At 48.8% G+C, this 23,689-nt stretch overlaps 1 protein-coding gene across 3 annotated transcripts in view; it reads left to right on the top strand.

Annotated features, from left to right (window-relative positions):
- Positions 1-23,689, top strand: part of LRRC28 (leucine rich repeat containing 28) — a 130,173-nt gene that overhangs the window by 32,192 nt on the left and 74,292 nt on the right. For all 3 annotated transcript variants that reach the window (XM_063925708.1, XM_063925709.1, XM_063925710.1), the window contains exon 3: positions 3,758-3,798. In XM_063925708.1, the coding sequence (XP_063781778.1) occupies positions 3,758-3,798 (41 nt within the window). The remainder of the gene's footprint in view (positions 1-3,757; positions 3,799-23,689) is intronic.

The raw sequence follows: 23,689 nt of genomic DNA, 5'->3' as shown, positions 1-23,689 counted from the left end.
AAATGGTTGGAGTCTCACCTTCACATGCAGCACATGCATCAGGAAGTAACCTTATCTCCAAAAGCCCAGATTTCTCTATTATGGTGGCTACAAGTTCCTCACCTGGTAGAAGGCAGATATTTCAATATCCACTTGTGGATTCTACTGACAACGGATGCCAGCTTCTGGGGTTGGGGGGTTGTGACCCAAGGGGCCCAGTTCCAGGGGATATGGTCGGTTCAGAAATCTGCTCTGCCAATAAACATCCTGGAACTCGGGGCAATTTACAATGCTCTTCTGCAGGCTTCCCATCTCCTGAAGGATCAGGCGATCCAGGTTCAATCGGACAACGCCACGGTGGTGGCGTACATAAACCGACAAGGGGGAACAAGAAGCGGAGCGGTGATGCGAGAGGTGTCAAAAATACTCGTCTGGGCGGAACCAGCGCAAGGGGCATCTCAGCCATATTCATTCCAGGAGTGGACAACTGGGAAGCGGACTTCCTCAGCAGACACGACCTCCATCCGGGGGAATGGGGCCTACATCCCCAGGTGTTTCAACAGGTAATTCACCGGTGGGGCTGTCCGCAGATAGATCTGATGGCGCTTCTCATCTCAAATGGAAAGCTATGCCGTTACTGTTCCAGAACGAGGGATCCGCAGGCTGTAGCAGTGGATGCGCTGACGACACCGTGGACGTACCAGTTTGTGTACCTGTTCCCTCTACCACTAATCTCAAGGGTTCTAAAAAGACTTAAGAAGGGAAAGCGTTCAAGCAATTCTAATTGCCCCGGATTGGCCTCGACGGGCGTGGTTCTCGGACCTCCTAACCATAGCTCTGGAGGATCCCTGGCCTCTGCCGCATCAAAAGAATCTTCTTCAGCAAGGTCAGTTTATCTATCCAGACTTACAGCGGCTACGTTTGACGGCTTGGAAGTTGAGAGGGAGATTCTAGCCAGATAAGGTCTTCCCTCCCGGGTTGTTTCCACCATGGTCCAGGCCAGGAAGATGGTTACGTCTAAACATTATCATCGTATCTGGAAGAAGTATGTTTCTTGGTGTGAGGGCAGAATGGTTTCTCCTGTGGAATTTAGAATTGGTCGTTTCCTAATTTTCCTGCAAGCAGGAGTGGATATGGGCCTTTGTTTAGGCTCCATCAAAGTCCAGTTTTCGGCACTCTCTATTTTCTTCCAGAAACAACTTGCCATGTTGCCAGAAGTATAAACTTTCCTAAAAGGAGTTTTTCATATGCAACCGCCCTTCGTACCTCCCACGACTCCGTGGGATCTCCATGTGGTTCTGTCCTTTCTTCAATCGGACTGGTTTGAACCCTTACATAGGGTGGAGTTTAAATTTCTCACCTGGAAGACGGTGATGTTATTAGCATTGGCGTCTGCCAGATGTGTCTCTGAATTGGGGGCCTTATCCTGTAAGATCCCTTATTTGATTTTTCATGAAGACAGGGCGAAACTCAGGACCCGACCTCCGTTTTTGTCAAAAGTGGTTTCAGCTTTTCATGTGAATCAACCCATTGTGGTTCCGGCATTGTCTGACTCTTCCGTTGGTCCAGAGTCCTTGGATGTGGAGGGCTCTTAAGGTTTATGTCAAACTGACTTTTCGTCATCGGAAATCTGATTTGCTATTTGTCCTTTATGATACCACCAAGATTGGTCGTCTGGTTTCTAAGCAATCTGTTGCTCGTTGGCTCAGGTTGCCCATTCAACAAGCCTATATATCGACTGCTCTGTCCTTGCCGTCGTCTATTCAGGCACACTCAACAAGATCTGTGGGCTCTTCCTGGGCGGCTGCCCGGGGTGTCTCGGCCTTAGTTGTGCTGAGCTGCTACTTGGTCTGGTTAGAAAGAAAAAAAATTGTTCAGTTTTCTATTGGTTCGACACCTTGGCCAGGGATGACCTTCATTTTGGTCAGGCGGTGTTGCAGGGGTCTCGGCACTCTCCCACCCGTTTGGAAGCTTTGGGACTTCCCCCATGGTACTAAAGTACAGATCCCCAGTATCCACTAGGACGTAAGAGAAAATAGGAATTTAATACCTACCGGTAATTTCTTTTCTCGTAGTCTGTAGTGGATACTGGGCGCCCGCCTCAGTGCTTCGATTCCTGCTTACCTGAGTAAGTGTTTAGATGGCCCGCTGTTGCGGCCCCCTTATGTTGTTGGGATAGCTTTGCTATCCTGGTTAGGTTGGTGTTGCTATCCTCTGTTCTGGTTAGCGCCCTCCTTTTTTGGTTATGGTTGTGTGTTGGCTTAGTGCCTCATCGCTGTTGTACCTGTTTTCTTCTCTCCTGGTATATCCATCTCCTCGGGCACAGTTTCCTAGACTGAGTCTGGTAGGAGGGGCATAGAGGGGCGGAGCCAACACACTCCTCTCCCCCCCCCCCCCCCCCCAGTCTAAAGCAGAGCTGGTGGCTGACGAGCAGAAGCGCACCCCTGTCCACCACCACATAACTGTCCCTAAGGATGACAGTTAAGCACAATTTACCTAATGTTACAGTGGGGCAGATGTATTAAGCCTGGAGAAGTGATAAGGCCGTGATAAGTGCAAGGTGATAACGCACCAGCCAGTCAGCTCCTAACTGCCAATTTTACATATTGGAGCGGATTGGCTGGTGCGTTATCACCTTGCACTTATCACTGAATTATCCGTTCTCCAGGCTTAATACACCTGCCCCGGTGTTTGATAAGTTCTTCAGTAAGAAACTGTTGGCCTAGGAGTGATGCTCTAGTGCTCCGTGATTCAAGAAAGTTTGGAACTCGTTGCTCTAGTGGCTGGATATGCTGCATTCCCATGAATACTGTTTCAGTCCTCATAATGGGTGTTGTACGGTATGCCGGCGCTCGGGCTCCCGGCGACCAACATACCGGCGTCGGGAGGCCGACCGCCGGCATACCGACAGCGTGGCGAGCGCAAAGGAGCCCCTTGCGGGCTCGGCCACGCTGCGCTCGCCACGCTGCGGGCACGGTGGCACACTATTTTATTCTCCCTCCAGGGGGGTCATGGACCCCCACGAGGGAGAATAGTTGTCTGTATGCCGGGTGTCGGGATTCCGGCGCCGGTATACTGTGCGCCGGTATCCCGACATTCGGCATACAGAAGACCACCCCTCTTCCTCGCTGTGCGATGGCGAGTGGTACATCTTAACCCTTTGCTGTGAATGAGGAGTCCTGCTTGTTGCAGACATCGGTTTTGTTTCAAAAAGCTGCTCCCATAAAAGCTAATCTATTGTGATCCCTTACCACCAGGCAAAAAGCACTACATTGCAGAAAAATCATGAGGTTGAGATAGGGGAACACCTCTTCCAAGCTTACATCCATAAATTCAGGGGCCACCTTTGGGGGGGGGGGGTGCTTTCTTTCAAACAATCAGGGCCCCTTAGTAGCACTTGTCTGGTACTACATTGCTTTCCCTATATCGCCCATGTGGGCGCTGTTTGAAGGAGTCCCCTCTTTTAAAATGATGTTCTCCCTTGGCTGTTATACTTTGGTGGTCAGCTGGGATATTCTGGGGGATAAACTAAGTATAAAAAAAGAAATGCCTTCCCAGAAACCCCTTTTGCCTGATATTCCTGCATATTCGCATCTATGACTTTTGGTATATACACTTTTTTTTTTTTTTTTCTTAATTCAACCTGTGGGTTCTTTTAAAAAAAAAAAATTTTTAATTTCATTTTGCCATGTAGTTTCTAAAAAAATTACAGTTCATATGTTACATATCAGATGTGTATGTTGTGCACACGTGTATAATTTATCCTTCTATTTTGCAGCCAGAAAATCTTGCCCAGAAGCTCCCAAACCTTGTTGAATTGTAAGTGACCATTGCGTTGTTGGCTGTTTTATTCCAGTGTATCCACTAGAGGGTGACAAAGAACTTGCTGACTACTCAATGTGTTTCAAAAAGCTTGTTTTGTCTCCATTTATATACTGTATTCTGGGTGTCGCTCAGCCATGTTGGGTAAGAAAGACATGCTATCAAAATAATTAGTAAAATTATTAAGATGTGAAACTGAATATTGTAACATATACGCATCTAACTATCAGTTGCATTATATTGACATAAATTGGTGTTTTACAGTTTCTGCTCTTACTAAGTACCTGAGGGCAAATTATTCTCATCTGAAAGGGTCCCCACAAAATTCTGCAGTAGGCTTATACCAATAATGTTTACATACTGTATAAGCATTGCTTTCCCAGCACACCTTGCCTAATCTATTTAAAGGTTACAAACCTCACACAGTCCTCTAGGCACCCTAATAGGTCAGGTTTTAAGGATATCTATGCATGTGCACAGATGGCATAATCAAATGGACTGAGGGGTAGATGTATAATCCTCCGATATGGGGGAGAAGTGGTATCTGCGCATGTTATGTGCCCTGGTTCCGCTTCTTCCCCATGTATGACGTTATGCGCCTCTGTTTATATTTGCGCGGCTATCCACAAGATGGCATGCAGATTTGCAGGGCAATGTAAAAATGTAAGTTGAATGTTGGGTTGATTTTGTACATGAGCCTTCTGTGTTTCCAATAACAGAGATGGCCAGAGTAACGTCAGCAGAGTGAACACAGCAAGAGATCTCACCGAGTGGTACCTGATTGCTGCGCAGGGCTCTTGTAGAGACAAGATGGCAAAAAAACATTAAAAAATTAAAACCGAAACTGTAATTTATAACATGATTTCATAGGTGGGAAAGTTGACTCGTGCAAAACTTAAAGTGAAACAGTCTCTTACAAGTGCATATAACATACTAGGTGCTTCATCGCGCCCTACGGGCGCTCTTCACACCGTCGCAAGGGGCTACGCCCCCTTAACCCTTGCATGCCTTTCTGGGGTTTAATATTTGTATTATATGGAGTATTACCTGCATTCCTTTGTTAGTGGTTAAATATTGCACAATGAAAGGGCGTGCGATGGTGAAGGAGGCGCAGCCCCTTGCGACGGCGTGAACAGCACCTGCAGGGCACGATGTACAGAATGTAGCGGGTGCGGGGGGGACTGCGGATGGTGTCTGTAGATGCTGCGGGTGGAGGGGAGGCAGAAGTGGGGGTGGGGCCCGGATGGGGAAGGTTCGGGAGGTGCTGCGCGTGGGGGAGGGGCAGAGGAGTGGGGGATGCAGATGGGGGAGGGGTCCGGAGGCACCGCAGGTGGGGGAGGGGCAGGGGTGCCACGGGTGGGAGAGGGGCAGGTGTGGGGATGTTGTGGATGGGTGAAGGGTTCCGGAGGTGCTGTGGGATGGGAAGGGACGGGTGTGCCGGGGGTTGGGTAGGGGACCGCAGGCACCATGGGTAGGGTAGGGGCAGGTACGGGTGTTGCGGCGGATGGGAAAGGAGGTGCTGCAGGTGGTGGAGGGGCAGGTGCAGGGGTGCCATTGGTGGGGGAGGGGTGGGTGAGGGGGGGACCACTGATGGAGGAGGGTGTCTGCAGATGCTGCGGGTGGAGGGGGGCAGGTGTGGGGGGAGACGTATAAGGGGGGTGAATGGTGGAAGGGGCCTGGAGGTGCTGTGGGTGGTGAAGGGGTGGAGGAGTGGGAGCCACGGGTGGTGTAGGGGGTCTGGAGGCACAGCATGTGGGGGAGGGGTGGAGTGCCGCATGTGGTGGAGGGGAAGGTGCGGAGGTGTGGTGCATTGGGGAGAGGTCTGGAGGCGCTGCGGGTACTGTACATGCCATAAAAGGTAGTTGGAGGGTATGCAGTAACAGGGCCAGGACAGGGGTGACAGGGTCAGTACAGGGTTGACGGGGCCAGGACAGGGGTGACGGGGCCAGGACAGGGGTGACGGGGCCAGGACAGAAATGATAGGGACAGGATAGGGGTGACAGGGCCAGGGTAGGGGCGGCAGGACCAGGACAGGGGTGACGGGGCCAGTATAGGGTTCACAGGGCAAGCACAGGGGTGACAGGGCCAGGATAGGGGTAACAGGGCCAGCATAAGGGTGACAGGGCCAGGATAAGGGTGAAAGGGCCAGAATAAGGGTGGCAGGGCAAGGCCAGGGACATGACAGAACACAGGGCACGGGAGAGATTGGTATTAGGGACAAAACAGTGGTGACAGACAGATGTGTCTTACCGGAGTCACTGCTGCTGGCTGCTGCTGTTCCATTCCAACCTGTTGGGATCTGCTGCTGCTGGAGACTTGGCATGGCTGATTCTCTCAGGCTGGAGTCCTGCTTTCTCTGCCAGTCCGCATCCCTCCCCCCCCTTCTCAGTCACACACCGCAGACCTCGCGCAGCTGCCAGGCACTGTGGTAAGGTGAGACTGGAAATGACTGGTTAGCCCCCAGGAGATGCTGCGGCTGGAGGGAGGAGGGGGTCATAGCATGCACGTGGCGCGGACCTCACGGCTTCCGGGCACTGTGGTAAGGGGAGACTGGGAGTGACTGGTTAGCTCCCAGGAGACGCTGCGGCTGGAGGGAGGAGTGGGTCAGAGCCTGCAAGCAGCTCGGATTTCTGCAGCGCTACCCGCCAGCTAAAGTGTGTGAATGAGCTGGGCGCACTCCACTGCGGGTGGCAGCGCTGCAGCTAGCGGTGGGGTTGCCGGGGCTGGAGATAACAGCGGCAGTATGGAACCTGCACAGCGGCAGGTGCCTCACTAAACTGCAGCTAAGAAGCGTGGAGTGTGTCAGAAAGTGACGCTCCTCCGCACCAGAGAGACCCTGCTGAGTATGCCGATGTGGGGGGTCAAGCACACAGTGAGCCGGTGCCCGTCTGTCTGTATGACATACCCCTCACACACCCCCATACCTCCCAAATGTCCCGATTTTCGCGGGACAGTCCCATTTTTTGGGGTCTGTCCCGCTGTCCCACCCGCGGGTCGCAGTGTCCTGCGGTGGGGGGGGGCAGTTGGAAAGCTCCTGTACTCGCTGTTCTGCTTAGCAGAGCAGCGGTGAATAGTGGAGACAGAGGGAGAGGGGGCATCAGGGGGGTACGGATTAATGGGGGGGTTCCAGCAGCAGAGCCGGATTAAGGGGGGGGGGGCGGGGGATACGCACCGTTGGCCCCACAGTTTGAGGCCCCCCCGGCTGGAGTAGCTCTGTCCCAGCTCAGAAGCTCCCCCCCCCCCCCGTCCTGCCAGCAACAGTGGCAGCATTGTGCTACAGTCAGCACACGCTGCTGCATATTGGCAGGTCTGTGGTGTTGCAAGGAGGCAGCAGTCTCCCTGCTTTCTTCTCCCTGTGCGGGTGTGTAGGGGGGAGCGACCACGTCCTCTGGATTTAGCCCTAGCTGAGGGGCCAAAATCCCATAAAAAAAATAAAAACAAAAATCGGAATTTGCATAAGGGGGCGTGGCCGCGCGGTCCGCGATTAGGCCACGCCCCCAACCCCCAGCAGGCACAGCAATGAGATAGGGCTCCCCTGTCTCAAGTGCCCTGGGCCCCCCGGACTCATAATCAGCCCCTGGGGGCATGCCAGCAGCTCACAGAGCGCTGGGCATGCCCCCTCACTGACGAAAACGGGGACCCTCCCGTGAAGCCACGCCCCCTTTTCGCCGAGTGTTTCCCTCCTTCTGCCTGGAGAAAGCTCCTGCAGAAAGCTGGGAGGTATGCACCCCTGCCTGTGACATGCCCAATGTCCATGCTATCTGCTTCTGCTCCTAGTCTCCTGTAGATTTGGCCAGATCTCTGTAACTCATTTGAATAACTCCGCCCACTGTTGTGACTCCGCCCAGCGTTAGCAAATGAATCACAAGGTCACAGAATAGGGCTATTATATAGGAGATGGTTTAAAATTGGCATAGAAACAGGGTTGGCTGGTTTAAACCAAATATTGCTGGTTTTGTTTTGTTTTTTAATCATTGTCTTTTTATTATATCTTTCATTATGCTGCGACTACAGGCATGGTGCAGTGACTTCTTTAAAAAAAAAAAAAAAGCCTGTTATACTAAAAGAAAAAAAAAAAGTTTTTTTTATTCAAAATGTTTAATGCCAGTGGCATGCCCAGTGCTAATGCTTAACTCCTGTTTTTGTTTGTGTTCCTGAAAAGTGCTTCTGCGTAGAAAGGTTTAAAGATAGATCAACAATGAGCTTTGTTTAGTGTAATGTCTCTATTTTGCTATATCAGGTTCTATTATTATAATTATTCTTAATATGGCACCACAAGGGTTCCACAGTGCCTTATGAAGTACATGAACAAAACAAGAAAACAGCGACTATAAAGACCCATACACACTAGAAGATGTGAAAGTCCTGACAAACGAAATTGAGTGTACACACTAAAGGGCCATACACACTAGACAACTTTTTTTAAAAGATATGGACGGTAGACGATTTCGAACAATGTATCGTTCAAGTCGTCTAGTTTGTATGGCCACCCTGATGGCTGATGCGCACACCCGTGCTCGTTAAGAGCAGGTCGCGGGTCGGCCGTGCATGCAGCTCAGTGTGAGCAATGGCACTTGTGACGTCGCTCATCTCGGCATGTGTGTACGGAGGCGTGATGAGCGATGTGCACAATGTGACATAGCTCCTCCTCCCCGGATCCATACCTGCTGCACGGAGCACACAGCAGCCGCACATGCACAGCTCTGCCTGGTGCGTCTCCTGCTATTTCACCCATTAATGTATTTCTCTTACGTCCTAGAGGATGCTGGGGACTCCGTAAGGACCATGGGATATAGACGGGCTCCGCAGGAGACATGGGCACTATAAAGAACTTTAGAATGGGTGTGCACTGGCTCCTCCCTCTATGCCCCTCCTCCAGACCTCAGTTAGATCCTGTGCCCAGAGGAGATTGGGTGCACTACAGGGGAGCTCTCCTGAGTTTCTCTGGAAAAAAGAATTTTGTTAGGTTTTTTATTTTCAGGGAGCACTACTGGCAACAGGCTCCCTGCATCGTGGGACTGAGGAGAGAGAAGCAGACCTACTTAAGTGATAGGCTCTGCTTCTTAGGCTACTGGACACCATTAGCTCCAGAGGGAGTCAGAATGCAGGTCTCCCCCCGCCGTTCGTCCCAGAGCCGCGCCGCCGTCCTCCCCACAGAGCCGGAAGATTGAAGCCGGGTGAGTATAAGAAGAAAAGAAGACTTCTAAGGCGGCAGAAGACTTCAGATCTTCCCTGAGGTAAGCGCGCAGTGGTAAAGCTGCGCGCCATTGCGCCCACACATTACACACACTACCAGGCACTGATGGGCGCAGGGGGGGCGCCCTGGGCAGCAATATAAACCTTTAAGTCTGGCAATATGGATATAGGCTGCGGAGGCAGTAAGTGTATAAATCCCCCGCCAGTTTTATAAAATAGAGCGGGACCGAAGCCTGCCGCTGGAGTGGGCGGAGCTTGGTCCCTCAGCACTAACCAGCGCCATTTTCTCAACAGAGCACTGCAGAGAAGCTGGCTCCCCGGACTCTCCCCTGCTAAACACTGTGACACAGGGCTGAAAAGAGGGGGGGAGGGGGGGGGGGGGGGGCACTTGTAAGGCGCAGTGAGTGTATTACACGATTTATTATATATAAAAGCGCTACTATCTGGGAATTCTGCTTCCAGTGTCAGTTGGCGCTGGGTGTGTGCTGGCATTCTCTCTCTCTGTCTCTCCTAAGGGCCTTGGTGGGGAACTGTCTCCTTATAGATATATCCCTGTGTGTTAAAATCTTAATTATCGGGCATATCGTTCTGAAAAGTCGTCTAGTGTGTATGCCCCTTAACTGTACAAGACAATGTAGGCATCAGGGAGGCAGAAACAGAAGGTTAGATACCGTTGCAGGAAGTACAGACTAGAAGATAGTCCAAGTAAAAGTGTCTACACTCTTAGCCATATAGTAAACTATATCGCTCATTTTCCCCCTCCTGAGCGACATAGTTTACTATATTGACCAGTGTATATGCAGCCGACAAGCGATGCGCGGGTCATTAAGGACACTGTCTCGGCCATGCGTGCAGCTCAGTTTTGACTCCTCGTCCAAAGCTACATGCTCTGGCCGGCCACAGCACGACGTCACTGTTGCTAAGTTCGTTTAACTTACAGGGAAATGTTATACCTTACAATACACTGGTTCGGGCCGCTGCGGCCGCTGAATGCAGATAATACCCCTACGACGTGAATGCACGTAGCGTATGCACGCAGACACACTATGCGCACTATACAGCGACACGTGTGGCTGAATGCACTTCTGTACCCAAACAAGAGCGGAATGCGCCACAAGTTGTATATGTTATGTTGTGGTCCAACGCAGCAACAAATATTTACTAAAAGAGATCTACACAGAAATACAACAATATCACAGAGAAGAGCTACAACCAATAGTACATACGTTTGTTCGCCTGCGCCTCCCGGATCCGGTCCTCAGTCAGTCTTAGCAAGATGACCTTCAGAGAATAGACTGAGGCCGGCCAGGAGGCCTTGCTTTTATACAATGGTCCAAAACACAATACAAAGGAACCCTGTAAGCTCTTCTTCCATAGGTCAAGGGGCAGGTTATTTACAGTACATGAGGGGTCATAGGTTGGTTTGAATAGGTGGGCGATGCTTGGTCCAGGTGTACTTGCAGATGTCCTCCACTGGGTTCCCGCCGAATATCACAAGTACAATAATTACAGTAAGATATGAATATTGTATTCCTGCGCATATCTATGCGCGGGAGCATGTTATATTCTGCGATCGGAATGTAGCCCTTGAAATACTGTACATCTGAAAACCAAACACTATGACCTAACCTAGTTCTGTCCCCTCACATCCTGTAAAGTTGGATATCTCTATTGTTCTATTTCCTAAGTAAATGTAACTTGCTGGTGTGGTGTGTGTAGACTATGTGTAAATTACGCATTATGTGGATAAAATATCAGATATGTCTTTGCGGCTTTTCTATGCGAATGCGTATGCTACCGTATTTAGTCATACCACGCGTTAATACGCAGGGCTTCGCGAGCCAATGTACGCAGCGTGCGGGTATGCGCACGCACGGCAGAACACGTGCACGCACAGAGACCACTCTGTGTGGTGTTTGCACGTGCTGAGTGTAGGTATAATATTTTCGACTTCGACACTGTGCAGTATCATTAGTGATATCGCACAGTGTGTATGCCCACCGTCAAACGGTCTGGTAGGGGGAGCACTAGGCGATGTTGCTCACCGAGCTCAAGAGAAGCTCAAGACCTTAAGAGAAGGAAAAGCACATGAGGGGAGATGGCCCTGCTCGTGAGAGCTTACATTCTAAAGAGGAGATGCAGATAGACAGGGGTGACACAGATGAATTAGACAGTGAGCATGGAATGAGGGTTAGGATTATAGATGTCTGGGTTTGATGAAGAGGTGGATCTTGAAAGCCCGTTTTAACTTTTGTAGAGAAGCAGAGAGTCTGATAGGGTGAGGTAGAGAATTCCAGAGATAGGGAGCAGCATGTGCAAAATCTTCTTAGGATGTAATTGGTAGGGATGAGAGGTGGCATTATGTAACACTTGGACGGTGTTACTTAGGGGTATTGTGGTATCACTAACGGCTACACAAACAAATAAGTATTCAACCTCATGCATACGGTAAAACCTAAAAGTAGGGAGCGCTCTGTAATACTTAATTAAAAAAAATAATAATAATTGGTGCGTGTACTTGATAACAATAGTGAATACCAGACGTATATTGATATACCTCAGAAGCAATAGAATATGTAGGATCAGGTGCAGTCAGATGCTATATTACAACTGGGTGTGGTAAGATAGAACTACTTACTCGGAGGAGTCATCGATGTTGTTTGTCCTGATTGCTCCTTGAGTTTGCTGCGTTCACTAGATGCATGCATGCAAGGGGTTGCGGGGTACGGATATGCTGGTAGTGCATCCTTCAAGATATCAGTGTGAACATACGGTAACCAAATGTAAATTTTTTTCCCTGTTTTAATTCTTTTGGAGGTTTCTGTCCAATCCACTAAAAACAAAACGGATACCCTAGGCTAGAGTGAACTAGAGAAACAGGTTTGGGATCCGGAGAGATCCATTAAGACAGTATCGTTTTTTTAGTGGCAGCTGCCAATTTTATCAATAGTGACCTATTGCCTTTGGTTAACTTGGCGTTATATTCTTTGGAATAAATACCCCAAACCACGTATGATCCACATTTTTATACTATGTCACCAGTAGTAAAAGGGTTTTGTAATAAAGCACCCCACAATTAATATACAGGGAAAGGATCTATTATTCTGAATGCCACTGATTTAGGTTTTTCACATAAGGAGAAGCTATGCAATTTGGAGCCGCATGTCTAAACTATAACAAATTATCTTTTTAAGGGAATCCTGTCCACATTGGCTCTAAATTTTTTAGCAGTTCTTCACATATACCCCTTTCAGACATACGACTCGGGAATTTCTCTGCTCAGTCCCGGGTTTTTCACCTCTGAAAAATCCCGGGTTTTTGCTGGGACCCCCTTTCACACTAAGGGGTGTATTCAATCAGTGTCGGATCCATTCTGACATGCATTTGTCGGAATGGATCCAACGGGCTATTCAATGAACGGACAAATCCGACTGTCTGGTTTGGCCGTTCCCGGTGACCTGTCCTTCCGCTGGTGTCAGTGGCTGACGGGGGAGCAGAGAGCGGCGGCCGGTGGGGGAGCTGAGATCGGCGGCCGGCGGGGGGAGCTGGCGGTGGGGGGACATGTCTGCAGCGGGAGGAGGCGCTGCAGGAAGAGAGGTGCCTGGCCGGGGGACGACCGTTAAGGTACCTCTCATCCCCGTAGCCCGCCGCACCTCTCCCTGTCTCCTCACCTCAATCCGACTTGTTTTCAAGCAGCCCCGCCCCTTCCAGTCAGTCCAGCGCCAATCAGTGGCATGTAGGTACAAGCCGGGAGCAAATTCCCGGTCGCACCTTTCAGACCTAAGCAGAGTTGTCTACAGTCCTGGGGAAAAACCCTGGTCAATTGCAGGGTCGGCAACCCGGTGGTTGGGACCTTTCAGACATGCCAAAATCCCAGGTTGATGCGTGTTCATGTGCAAAAACTTGAGATTTTGGAGGATGTCTGAAAGGGGTAATAGTGACTGAGAGAGGTCACTTTGTGATCATGACTGTGTGTATTATGGATTCTGTGTAAGTGGCTTTCGGGGCAAGTGATGGTAATGGATAATTTCCCATGCTGGGTGAATCCAGAGCCACTTTGGTAAAATGTAGCAGCAAGCTGGAATATCTGACCGTTATCTCACTGTCCATATCATGTCTCAAGAGAGCAGAGCATGTAGAGCAGTGTTCTATACATGCTAATATAGAGCATACCTAACGAAGGCGTGAAGTCGGGTCTATCACTTTTATAGTATGTAATTCTGTATAACAAAAGTTAGCTTTTTAAAACTCTATGTTCCGTCTGGGTGTCACCAGTCTTACCACTTTGTAATTGCTGTTTAAATATTTATTTTAACTTTTTTTTTTTAACACAACGTTTATAACCATACTATTGTGGTTTATATAGCTTTCTGGATTTGTATAGGGTACTTATATAGGGTCACAGGATGCAATTAGGGAGGACCCTTATCTTATATGTTGTAATAAATATACTGCAGACTGGGACGACTGTTACCATAGGCACAAATGACCATCACTAAGAGGCTCTTTAAATTCTATGGACACAAGTTTAAATTGGTCCTAACTGGGGATAGCTATACATTTTAAGATTTTGTCCTTCAGGCAGTGGCTAGACACTTGCTTGAAGGGTGTTAAATCGCTACTATATTTAGTTAAGACCATTTAAACAGAGAATTGATGTTGGTGAATGAGAGGTTAAAGTTGCAGTCTGCTAGACCAGAAGGATTTGGGTTCATAGATTGTCCTTGAGACGGGTGGGACAGACATCAGTTAGCTTTGTCCCATCCCTTGGCATGCGAAGGGCAGGCAAGATCAAGTATCTGAACATGGCACTGCCGCCAGCAGGAAGCCAGCCAGATCCCAGACACAGGTCTCTGTCTGCCCTTCACAAGGGTAAGAGGCACCCTGGGTATCTGGATGGGCACAGTCTGTACACCGACGGGACAAACTAGGGAGGGACAATTTTCGTTATTTTGAGCTATGTGAAAAAATTGCCGTGATCTATAGCTGTGGCATAAACATTAAGGCTGCTTTGAATGCAATATATACATTACTTGGGTTGTCTGTGTAGTTCTGTATCTGTATTAAGCCTGCACAGAGCTGAAAACAAAGCTATAGCAGAGCTGGACTAATAAATTCTATGCCGTATCTTCACAAAGATTAAGATCACCTATTTTTCATTGAACCTTCAGACCTTGTGTTGTAATTCCGTAACTCCGTCATCTTCTGGGAAAGTGCAGCTTGTAGCCTTATATTATCTTGTATATTCTGTCCTGTGGATGCTGGAACTGTAAACACATTAGAATTAGAGATTCTTATTTTCAGTGTTAACATAGCCGGGGGTATCCAATGTTTATACATGCATTGGATACCCCCAGCTATGTTAACCCCTGCCAGGCTTCCCGGGAGTGGAAGGGGTGGTTGATAGAGGAAACATTGAAAGTTTGCAGGTCCACTCCATGAGATCTTTGGCTTTGCTCATTGAAGACTAAATGAGTCTGCAAGCAGCACATCGACTCAGGAATTCCATTCTTCTTCCTGCACTCTAGTATGGCACTGCTGGTGTGGGAAAGTTGCTGTGCTTAGCTGCCAGTTACACCAGCTCCTTCAAGCTGTTCTGATGTTTGAAATGCCAAGAAAGCCCAGAATATTCATGTACAGGTGATTCCAAGTTGGGTGAAGTTTAGTGAGGACGTGTACATCCAATTGCCGGCTGCCGGAGTTGTGTGTATGCAGAGATCTGTTTCATTTCTGATTGCAAAGGGCTGGTTCACATGGACGTTGGTAATCATGATTGCTATTTGACCAAGCGTATAGACAGGAGTTGTGCAGTCGCAAAGATGCATTAAACATGGCATGTTGGTGAATATCCATATTTATTTGCATGCGGTGCCAGTGTAATTATGGCCGACTTACGTGCAGTTCCGCGTCTGCTCTGCTACATCTAGCATGCTCTTTCGCGCTTTAGCAGTTGGTTCCCCTGTAAATAGGGCAGTGCTTCTCTAACTAAGAAGACTGCATTTGAGTGACAATTTGAGTGAGTGAGTGAATTTGCCAATAAGAAATGCTCTGTGTTGGTTGTTTCATACACACGGGCAGGGCAAGTGATGTCACCGTAATCCAAATACCATGAGCATCTGCTTTGCGAACTGGATCAGATCCTGTCCAGAGATTTGCTGTCTGCAGTGGGTGGATTGCTGCAGTTAGGGTTGGCTGGTTTAAACCATTCTTTTAAACAATTTTTTTTTTTAATATGCTGTGACTTCTTAAAAAAAAGCCTATTGTAAGGGAATCCCTGGTATTTTTCCACATTCTTGTTGCTTGTGGTCTTCATCTAAGTAAACTGAACCAATGCAGTAAATCACACACACAAAGATATAGGGAGGTAAATCAGATAAGAGAGGTGCTAAATCTGCCTACCATCCAGCTTCTCCCCCAACATTCCCATAGGACAGGAAAAAAAACGCAGTTAACACTCAGTCTTTAAAGAGAGAGAGTAAACAATACCAACACATTAAAAAGGCAATACACAAAAAAACACCTCATGGTTTAATCTTCATGTTTACTTCAATTCAAAACCTAATGTATTTCCAATTTCTATGACGTCCTAGTGGATGCTGGGAACTCCGTAAGGACCATGGGGAATAGACGGGCTCCGCAGGAGACTGGGCACTCTAAAAGAAAGATTAGGTACTATCTGGTGTGCACTGGCTCCTCCCTCTATGCCCCTCCTCCAGACCTCAGTTAGATTTCTGTGCCCGGCCGAGCTGGATGCACACTAGGGGCTCTCCTGAGCTCCTAGAAAGAAAGTTTATGTTAGGTTTTTTTATTTTACAGTGAGACATGCTGGCAACAGGCTCACTGCAACGAGGGACTAAGGGGAGAAGAAGCGAACCTACCTGCTTGCAGCTAGCTTGGGCTTCTTAGGCTACTGGACACCATTAGCTCCAGAGGGATCGACCGCAGGACCCGTCCTTGGTGTTCGTTCCCGGAGCCGCGCCGCCGTCCCCCTTACAGAGCCAGAAACATGAAGATGGTCCGGAAAATCGGCGGCAGAAGACTTCAGTCTTCCCCAAGGTAGCGCACAGCACTGCAGCTGTGCGCCGTTGCTCCTCATACACACTTCACACTCCGGTCACTGAGGGTGCAGGGCGCTGGGGGGGGGCGCCCTGAGCAGCAATAAAAACACCTTGGCTGGCAAAATAATCACAATATATAGCCCCAGAGGCTATATATGTGATAATTACCCCTGCCAGAATCCATAAAAAAGCGGGAGAAAAGTCCGCGAAAAAGGGGCGGAGCTATCTCCCTCGGCACACTGGCGCCATTTTCTCTTCACAGTGTAGCTGGAAGACAGCTCCCCAGGCTCTCCCCTGTAGTTTTCAGGCTCAAAGGGTTAAAAAGAGAGGGGGGGGCACTAAATTTAGGCGCAATATTGTTTATACAAGCAGCTATTGGGGAAAATTCACTCAGTGATAGTGTTTATCCCTACATTATATAGCGCTCTGGTGTGTGCTGGCATACTCTCTCTCTGTCTCCCCAAAGGGCTGTGTGGGGTCCTGTCCTCAGTCAGAGCATTCCCTGTGTGTGTGCGGTGTGTCGGTACGGCTGTGTCGACATGTTTGATGAGGAGGCTTATGTGGAGGCGGAGCAGATGCCGATAAATGGGATGTCGCCCCCTGTGGGCCGCCACCAGAGTGGTTGGATAGGTGGAAGGTATTAACCGACAGTGTCAACTCCTTACATAAAAGGCTGGATGACGTAACAGCTATGGGACAGCCGGCTTCTCAGCCCGCGCCTGCCCAGGCATCTCAAAGGCCATCGGGGGCTCAAAAACGCCCGCTCCCTCAGATGGCAGACACAGATGTCGACATGGAGTCTGACTCCAGTGTCGACGAGGTTGAGACATATACACAATCCACTAGGAACATCCGTTACATGATCCCGGCAATAAAAAATGTGTTACACATTTCTGACATTATCCCAAGTACCACTAAAAAAGGGTTTTATGTTTGGGGAGAAAAAGCAGGCAGTGTTTTGTTCCCCCATCTTTTGAGTGAATGAAGTGTGAAAAAGCGTGGGTTCCCCCGATAAGAAACTGGTAATTTCTAAAAAGTTACTGATGGCGTACCTTTTCCCGCCAGAGGATAAGTTACGCTGGGAGATATCCCCTAGGGTGGATAAGGCGCTCACACGTTTGTCAAAAAAGGTGGCACTGCCGTCTTAGGATACGGCCACCTTGAAGGTACCTGCTGATAAAAAGCAGGAAGCTATCCTGAAGTCTGTATTTACACACTCAGGTACTAGACTGAGACCTGCAGATAGTGCTGCTGCAGCGTGGTCTGTAACCCTGTCAAACAGGGATACTATTTTGCAAACATAAGACGTCGTCTTATATATGAGGGATGCACAGAGGGATATTTTGCCGGCTGGCATCCAGAATTAATGCAATGTCCATTCTGTCAGGAGGGTATTAGAGACCCGACACTGGACAGGTGATGCTGACTTTAAAAGGCACATAGAGCCTTATAAGGGTGAGGAATTGTTTGGGGATGGTCTCTGGGACCTCGTATCCACAGCAACAGCTGGGAAGAAATTTTTTTTACCTCAGGTTTCCTCACAGCCTAAGAAAGCACTGTATTATCAGGTACAGTCCTTTCGGCTTCAGTAAAGCAAGCGGGTCAAAGGCGCTTCCTTTCTGCACAGAGACGAGGGAAGAGGGAAAAAGCTGCATCAGTCAGCCAGTTCCCAGAATCAAAATTCTTCCCCCGCTTCCTCTGAGTCCACCGCATGATGCGGGGGCTCCACAGGCGTAGCCAGGTACGGTGGGGGGCCGCCTCAAAAATTTCAGCGATCAGTGGGCTCGCTCACAGGTGGATCCCTGGATCCTTCAAGTAGTATCTCAGGGGTACAGGCTGGAATTCGAGGCGTCTCCCCCCCCCCCGCCGTTTCCTCAAATCTGCCTTGCCGACAACTCCCTCAGGCAGGGAGGCTGTGCTAGAGGCAATTCACAAGCTGTATTCCCAGCAGGTGATAGTCAAGGTGCCCCTACTTCAACAAGGACGGGGTTACTATTCCACACTGTTTGTGGTACCGAAACCGGACGGTTCGGTGAGACCCATTTTAAATTTGAAGTCCTTGAACACATACATAAAAAAATTCAAGTTCAAGATGGAATCGCTCAGGGCGGTTATTGCAAGCCTGGAGGAGGGGGATTACACATAGGTGTGCGCAGGGGGGGGTGCCTGGTGCGCCCAGGCACCCCCTAATGTCTGGCACCCCGATCTCACATGCCTGATGCAACGATTGCCAAGCAGGCTGATTACTGTCCCCTCTGCGCTGCACCCTGTCAGGACTGCATTACTGACAGGACGTCTGGGTTAATCAAGGGTGCCACTGCCACCAGCTTTCAAACTCCCGGCTCCACCTCCATGTACAAAAACAGCGTGATGTGACGTGATTACGTCATGCTGCTCGCACGCCCACCCATCACACCCGCCACATGCCCACCTCTCTCCTTCTATGCTATGCCAACGCCAGCTACTGATGAGGATCAGCATGCAGCCAGCATTCCTCTTAGGGGGCCAGATGTACTAAGCTTGAAAAGTGATAAATATCACTGTGATAAAGTACCAGCCAATCGGCTCCTAACTGTCATTTTTCAAACACAGCCTGTGACATGGCAGTTCGGAGCCGATTGGCTGGTACTTTATCACAGTGATATTTATCACTTTTCAGGCTTAGTACATCTCCCCCAGGAAGACAAATTCAATACTGGCAGGCGGTCGGTAGCAACATTGACACGTCACTCGTTTTTCCAGCAGCGGCAGTACTAGTCTGCGACTGTCAGTGTCAGTGAGTGAGTGACTTGTAAGTAAGCTGCTGCAGCTTGCAGGGGAGAGAGAGGGGGAGCCAGACCAGGCTGAGGAGGAGCACTGTAATTGCAGTGTGTGCCATCAGGGGTGTTTGGTGCACACCACAACATCTGACAATGTATCTGCTTTATTAGGATTGGTACAAGGGTGGATATTTTATATTGCGTTGACCGTCAATAGATGGTGCTAGACACACCACTCCAACGGTGCACCCCCTAATAAAATGTGCTGCGCACGCCTATGGGATTACATGGTATCCCTGGACATCAAGGATGCTTACCTACATGTCCCCATTTACCATCCTCAACAGGAGTACCTCAGATTTGTGGTACAGGATTGCCATTACCAATTCCAATTCCAAACTGCCGTTTGGACTGTCCACGGCACCGAGGGTCTTTACCAAGGTAATGGCAGAAATGATGATACTCCTTCGAAAAAAGGGAGTTTTTAATTATCCCGTACTTGGACGATCTCCTTATAAAGGCGAGGTCCATGGAGCAGTTGTTGGTCGGAGTAGCACTATCTCGGGAAGTGCTACAACAGCACGGATGGATTCTATACATTCCAAAGTCACAGCTGGTTCCTACCACACGCCTGCTGTTCCTGGGGATGGTTCTGGACACAGAACAGAAAAAAGTGTTTCTCCCGCAGGAGAAAGCCAAGGAGCTGTCATCTCTAGTCAGAGACCTCCTGAAACCAAAACAGGTATCGGTGCATCACTGCACACAAGTCCTGGGAAAAATGGTAGCTTCTTACGAAGCAAAATTCCATTCGGCAGGTTCCATACAAGAACCTTTCAGTGGGACCTCTTGGACAAGTGGTCGGAATCGCATCTTCAGATGCATCGGCTGATAACCCTGTCTCCAAGGACCAGGGTATCTCTACTGTGGTGGCTGCAGAGTGCTCATCTTCAAGAGGGCCGCAGATTCGGCATACAGGACTGGGTCCTGGTAACCACGGATGCCAGCCTTCGAGGCTGGGGGGCAGTCACACAGGGAAGAAATTTCCAAGGACTTTGGTCAAGTCAGGAGTCGTCCCTACACATAAATATTCTGGAACTGAGGGCCATTTACAATGCCCTAAGTCTGGCAAGGCCTCTGCTTCAAAACCAGCCGGTACTGATCCAATCAGACAACATCACGGCAGTCGCCCATGTAAACCGACAGGGCGGCACAAGAAGCAGGATGGCGATGGCAGAAGCCACAAGGATTCTCCGATGGGCGGAAAATCACGTCTTAGCACTGTCAGCAGTGTTCATTTCGGGAGTGGACAAGTGGGAAGCAGACTTCCTCAGCAGACACGACCGACACCCGGGAGAGTGGGGACTTCATCCAGAAGTCTTCCAACTGTTGGTAAACCGTTGGGAAAGGCCACAGGTGGACATGATGGCGTCCCGCCTAAACAAAAAACTAGATATTGCGCCAGGTCAAGGGACCCTCAGGCAATAGCTGTGGACGCTCTAGTGACACCGTGGGTGTACCAGTCGGTTTATGTATTCCCTCCTCTGCCTCTCATACCAAAGGTACTGAGAATAATAAGAAAACGAGGAGTAAGAACGATACTCGTGGTTCCGGATGGGCCAAGAAGAGCTTGGTACCCAGAACTTCAAGAAATAATATCAGAGGACCCATGGCCTCTACCGCTCAGACAGGATCTGCTACAGCAGGGGCCCTGTCTGTTCCAAGACTTACAGCGGCTGCGTTGGACGGCATGGCGGTTGAATTCCGGATCCTAAAGCAAAAGGGCATTCCGGAGGAAGTCATTCCTACGCTGATAAAAGCCAGGAAAGAAGTAACCGCAAACCATTATCACCGTATTTGGCGAAAATATGTTGCGTGGTGTGAGGCCAGGAAGGCCCCAACAGAGGAATTTCAGCTGGGTCGTTTTCTGCACTTCCTACAGTCAGGAGTGACTATGGGCCTAAATTTGGGTTCCATTAAGGTCCAGATTTCGGCTCTGTCGATTTTCTTCCAGAAAGAACTGGCTTCACTGCCTGGAGTTCAGACATTTGTAAAGGGAGTGCTACATATTCAGCCCCTTTTTTGTGCCTTCTGTGGCACCTTGGGATCTCAACGTGGTGTTGAGTTTCTTAAAATCACATTGGTTTGAGCCACTTAAAACTGTGGATTTGAAATATCTCACGTGGAAAGTGGTCATGTTATTGGCCTTGGCTTCGGCCAGGCGTGTGTCAGAATTGACGGCTTTGTCATGTAAAAGCCCTTATCTGATTTTCCATATGGATAGGGCAGAATTGTTGACTCGTCCCCAGTTTCTCCCTAAGGTGGTATCAGCTTTTCACTTGAACCAACCTATTGTAGTGCCTGCGGCTACTAGGGACTTGGAAGATTCCAAGTTACTGGACGTAGTCAGGGCCTTAAAAATTTATATTTCCAGGACGGCTGGAGTCAGGAAAACTGACTCGTTTTTTATCCTGTAGGCACCCAACAAAATAGGTGCTCCTGCTTCTAAGCAGACTATTGCTCGCTGAATTTGTAGCACAATTCAGCTGGAGCATTGCTGTGGCTGGATTGCCGCATCCTAAATCAGTTACAGCCCATTCCACGAGGAAAGTGGGCTCATCTTGGGCGGCTGCCCGAGGGGTCTCGGCTTTACAACTTTGCCGAGCTGCAACTTGGTCAGGGGCAAACACGTTTGCTAAATTCTACAAATTTGATACCCTGGCTGAGGAGGACCTTGAGTTCTCTCATTCGGTGCTGCAGAGTCATCCGCACTCTCCCGCTTGTTTGCGAGCTTTGGTATAATCCCCATGGTCCTTACGGAGTTCCCAGCATCCACTAGGACGTCAGAGAAAATAAGATTTTACTCACCGGTAAATCTATTTCTCGTAGTCCGTAGTGGATGCTGGGCGCCCATCCCAAGTGCGGATTGTCTGCAATACTTGTATATAGTTATTGCCTAACTAAAGGGTTATTGTTGAGCCATCTGTTGAGAGGCTCAGTTATATTTCATACTGTTAACTGGATATAGTATCACGAGTTATACGGTGTGATTGGTGTGGCTAGTATGAGTCTTACCTGGGATTCAAAATCCTTCCTTATTGTGTCAGCTCTTCCGGGCACAGTATCCTAACTGAGGTCTGGAGGAGGGGCATAGAGGGAGGAGCCAGTGCACACCAGATAGTACCTAATCTTTCTTTTAGAGTGCCCAGTCTCCTGCGGAGCCCGTCTATTCCCCATGGTCCTTACGGAGTTCCCAGCATCCACTACGGACTACGAGAAATAGATTTACCGGTGAGTAAAATCTTATTTATTGAACAACTTCTGACTGCTCAATCATCTTCCGCTAGTGTAGAAAGAATTTCTTTATTTTGGTTTAGTTCATTTGAAGCTTCGAAACAGACTGGGAACTGAAAAGGCATCTAAACTAGTGTTTTTATTCAAAATGTTTAATGCCAGTGATCTATCCAGTGCTAATACTTAACTCCATTCTTTTTCTTCTTTTTTTTTTGTTTGTGCGTTTCTCTTTTGCATGTTTTAATTATATTTAGTCTAAAATTTGGTTTTATTGAAAGATTTCAAATAAATCATATCAAGGCCTAATAACTTTGGATTGTTAGAAAGCATTAAAACATGGTTGATCAAGGTTTCTAATACATAGCAATGTTTCACAGTATCATAGCAAACAGGATTAAAAAATGTTTTCATTAAAACGTTAATGCAAAAAAAAAAAAATTTGGTTTCAAGTTTAAACCAAAAAAAGCTTCTCTTTTTTTTTTTTTTTTTTTTTTTTTTGTAACCTGTTTTTGTTTTGTTTTTTCCAACCCTGCTGCAATGGAATGTCAGGGTTGCACTGAATAATGTACACTGCTCAAAAAAATAAAGGGAACACTTAAACAACACAATGTAACTCCAAGTCAATCACACTTCTGTGAAATCAAACTGTCCACTTAGGAAGCAACACTGATTGACAATCAATTTTACATGCTGTTGTGCAAATGGAATAGACAACAGGTGGAAATTATAGGCAATTAGCAGGACACCCCCAATAAAGGAGTTGTTCTGCAGGTGGTGACCACAGACCACTTCTCTGCTCCTATGCTTTCTGGCTGATGTTTTGGTCACTTTGGAAAGCTGGCGGTGCTTTCACTCTAGTGGTAACATGAGACGGAGTCTACAACCCACACAAGTGGCTCAGGTAGTGCAGCTCATACAGGATGGCACATCAATGCGAGCTGTGGCAAGAAGGTTTGCTGTGTCTGTCAGCGTAGTGTCCAGAGCATGGAGGCGCTACCAGGAGACAGGCCAGTACATCAGGAGACATGGAGGAGGCCGTAGGAGGGCAACAACCCAGCAGCAGGACCGCTACCTCCGCCTTTGTGCAAGGAGGAACATGAGGAGTACTGCCAGAGCCCTGCAAAATGACCTCCAGCAAGCTACAAATGTGCATGTGTCTACTCAAATGATCAGAAACAGACTCCATGAGGGTGGTATGACGGCCCGACGTCCACAGGTGGGGGTTGAGCTTACAGCCCAACACCGTGCAGGACGTTTGGCATTTGCCAGAGAAGACCAAGATTGGCAAATTCGCCACTGGCGCCCTGTGCTCTTCACAGATGAAAGCAGGTTCTCACTGAGCACGTGACATAGTCTGGAGACGCCAAGGAGAACGTTCTGCCTGCAACATCCTCCAGCATGACCGGTTTGGCAGTGGGTCAGTAATGGTGTGGGGTGGCATTTCTTTGGGGGGCCGCACAGCCCTCCATGTGCTCGCCAGAGGTAGCCTGATTACCATTAGGTACCGAGATGAGATCCTCAGACCCCTTGTGAGACCATATGCTGGTGCGGTTGGCCCTGGGTTCCTCCTAATGCAAGACAATG

This window comes from Pseudophryne corroboree, chromosome 6, assembly GCF_028390025.1.
Source record: "Pseudophryne corroboree isolate aPseCor3 chromosome 6, aPseCor3.hap2, whole genome shotgun sequence".
Lineage (NCBI taxonomy): Eukaryota > Metazoa > Chordata > Amphibia > Anura > Myobatrachidae > Pseudophryne > Pseudophryne corroboree.
This window is presented reverse-complemented; position numbering and strand designations above follow the sequence as displayed.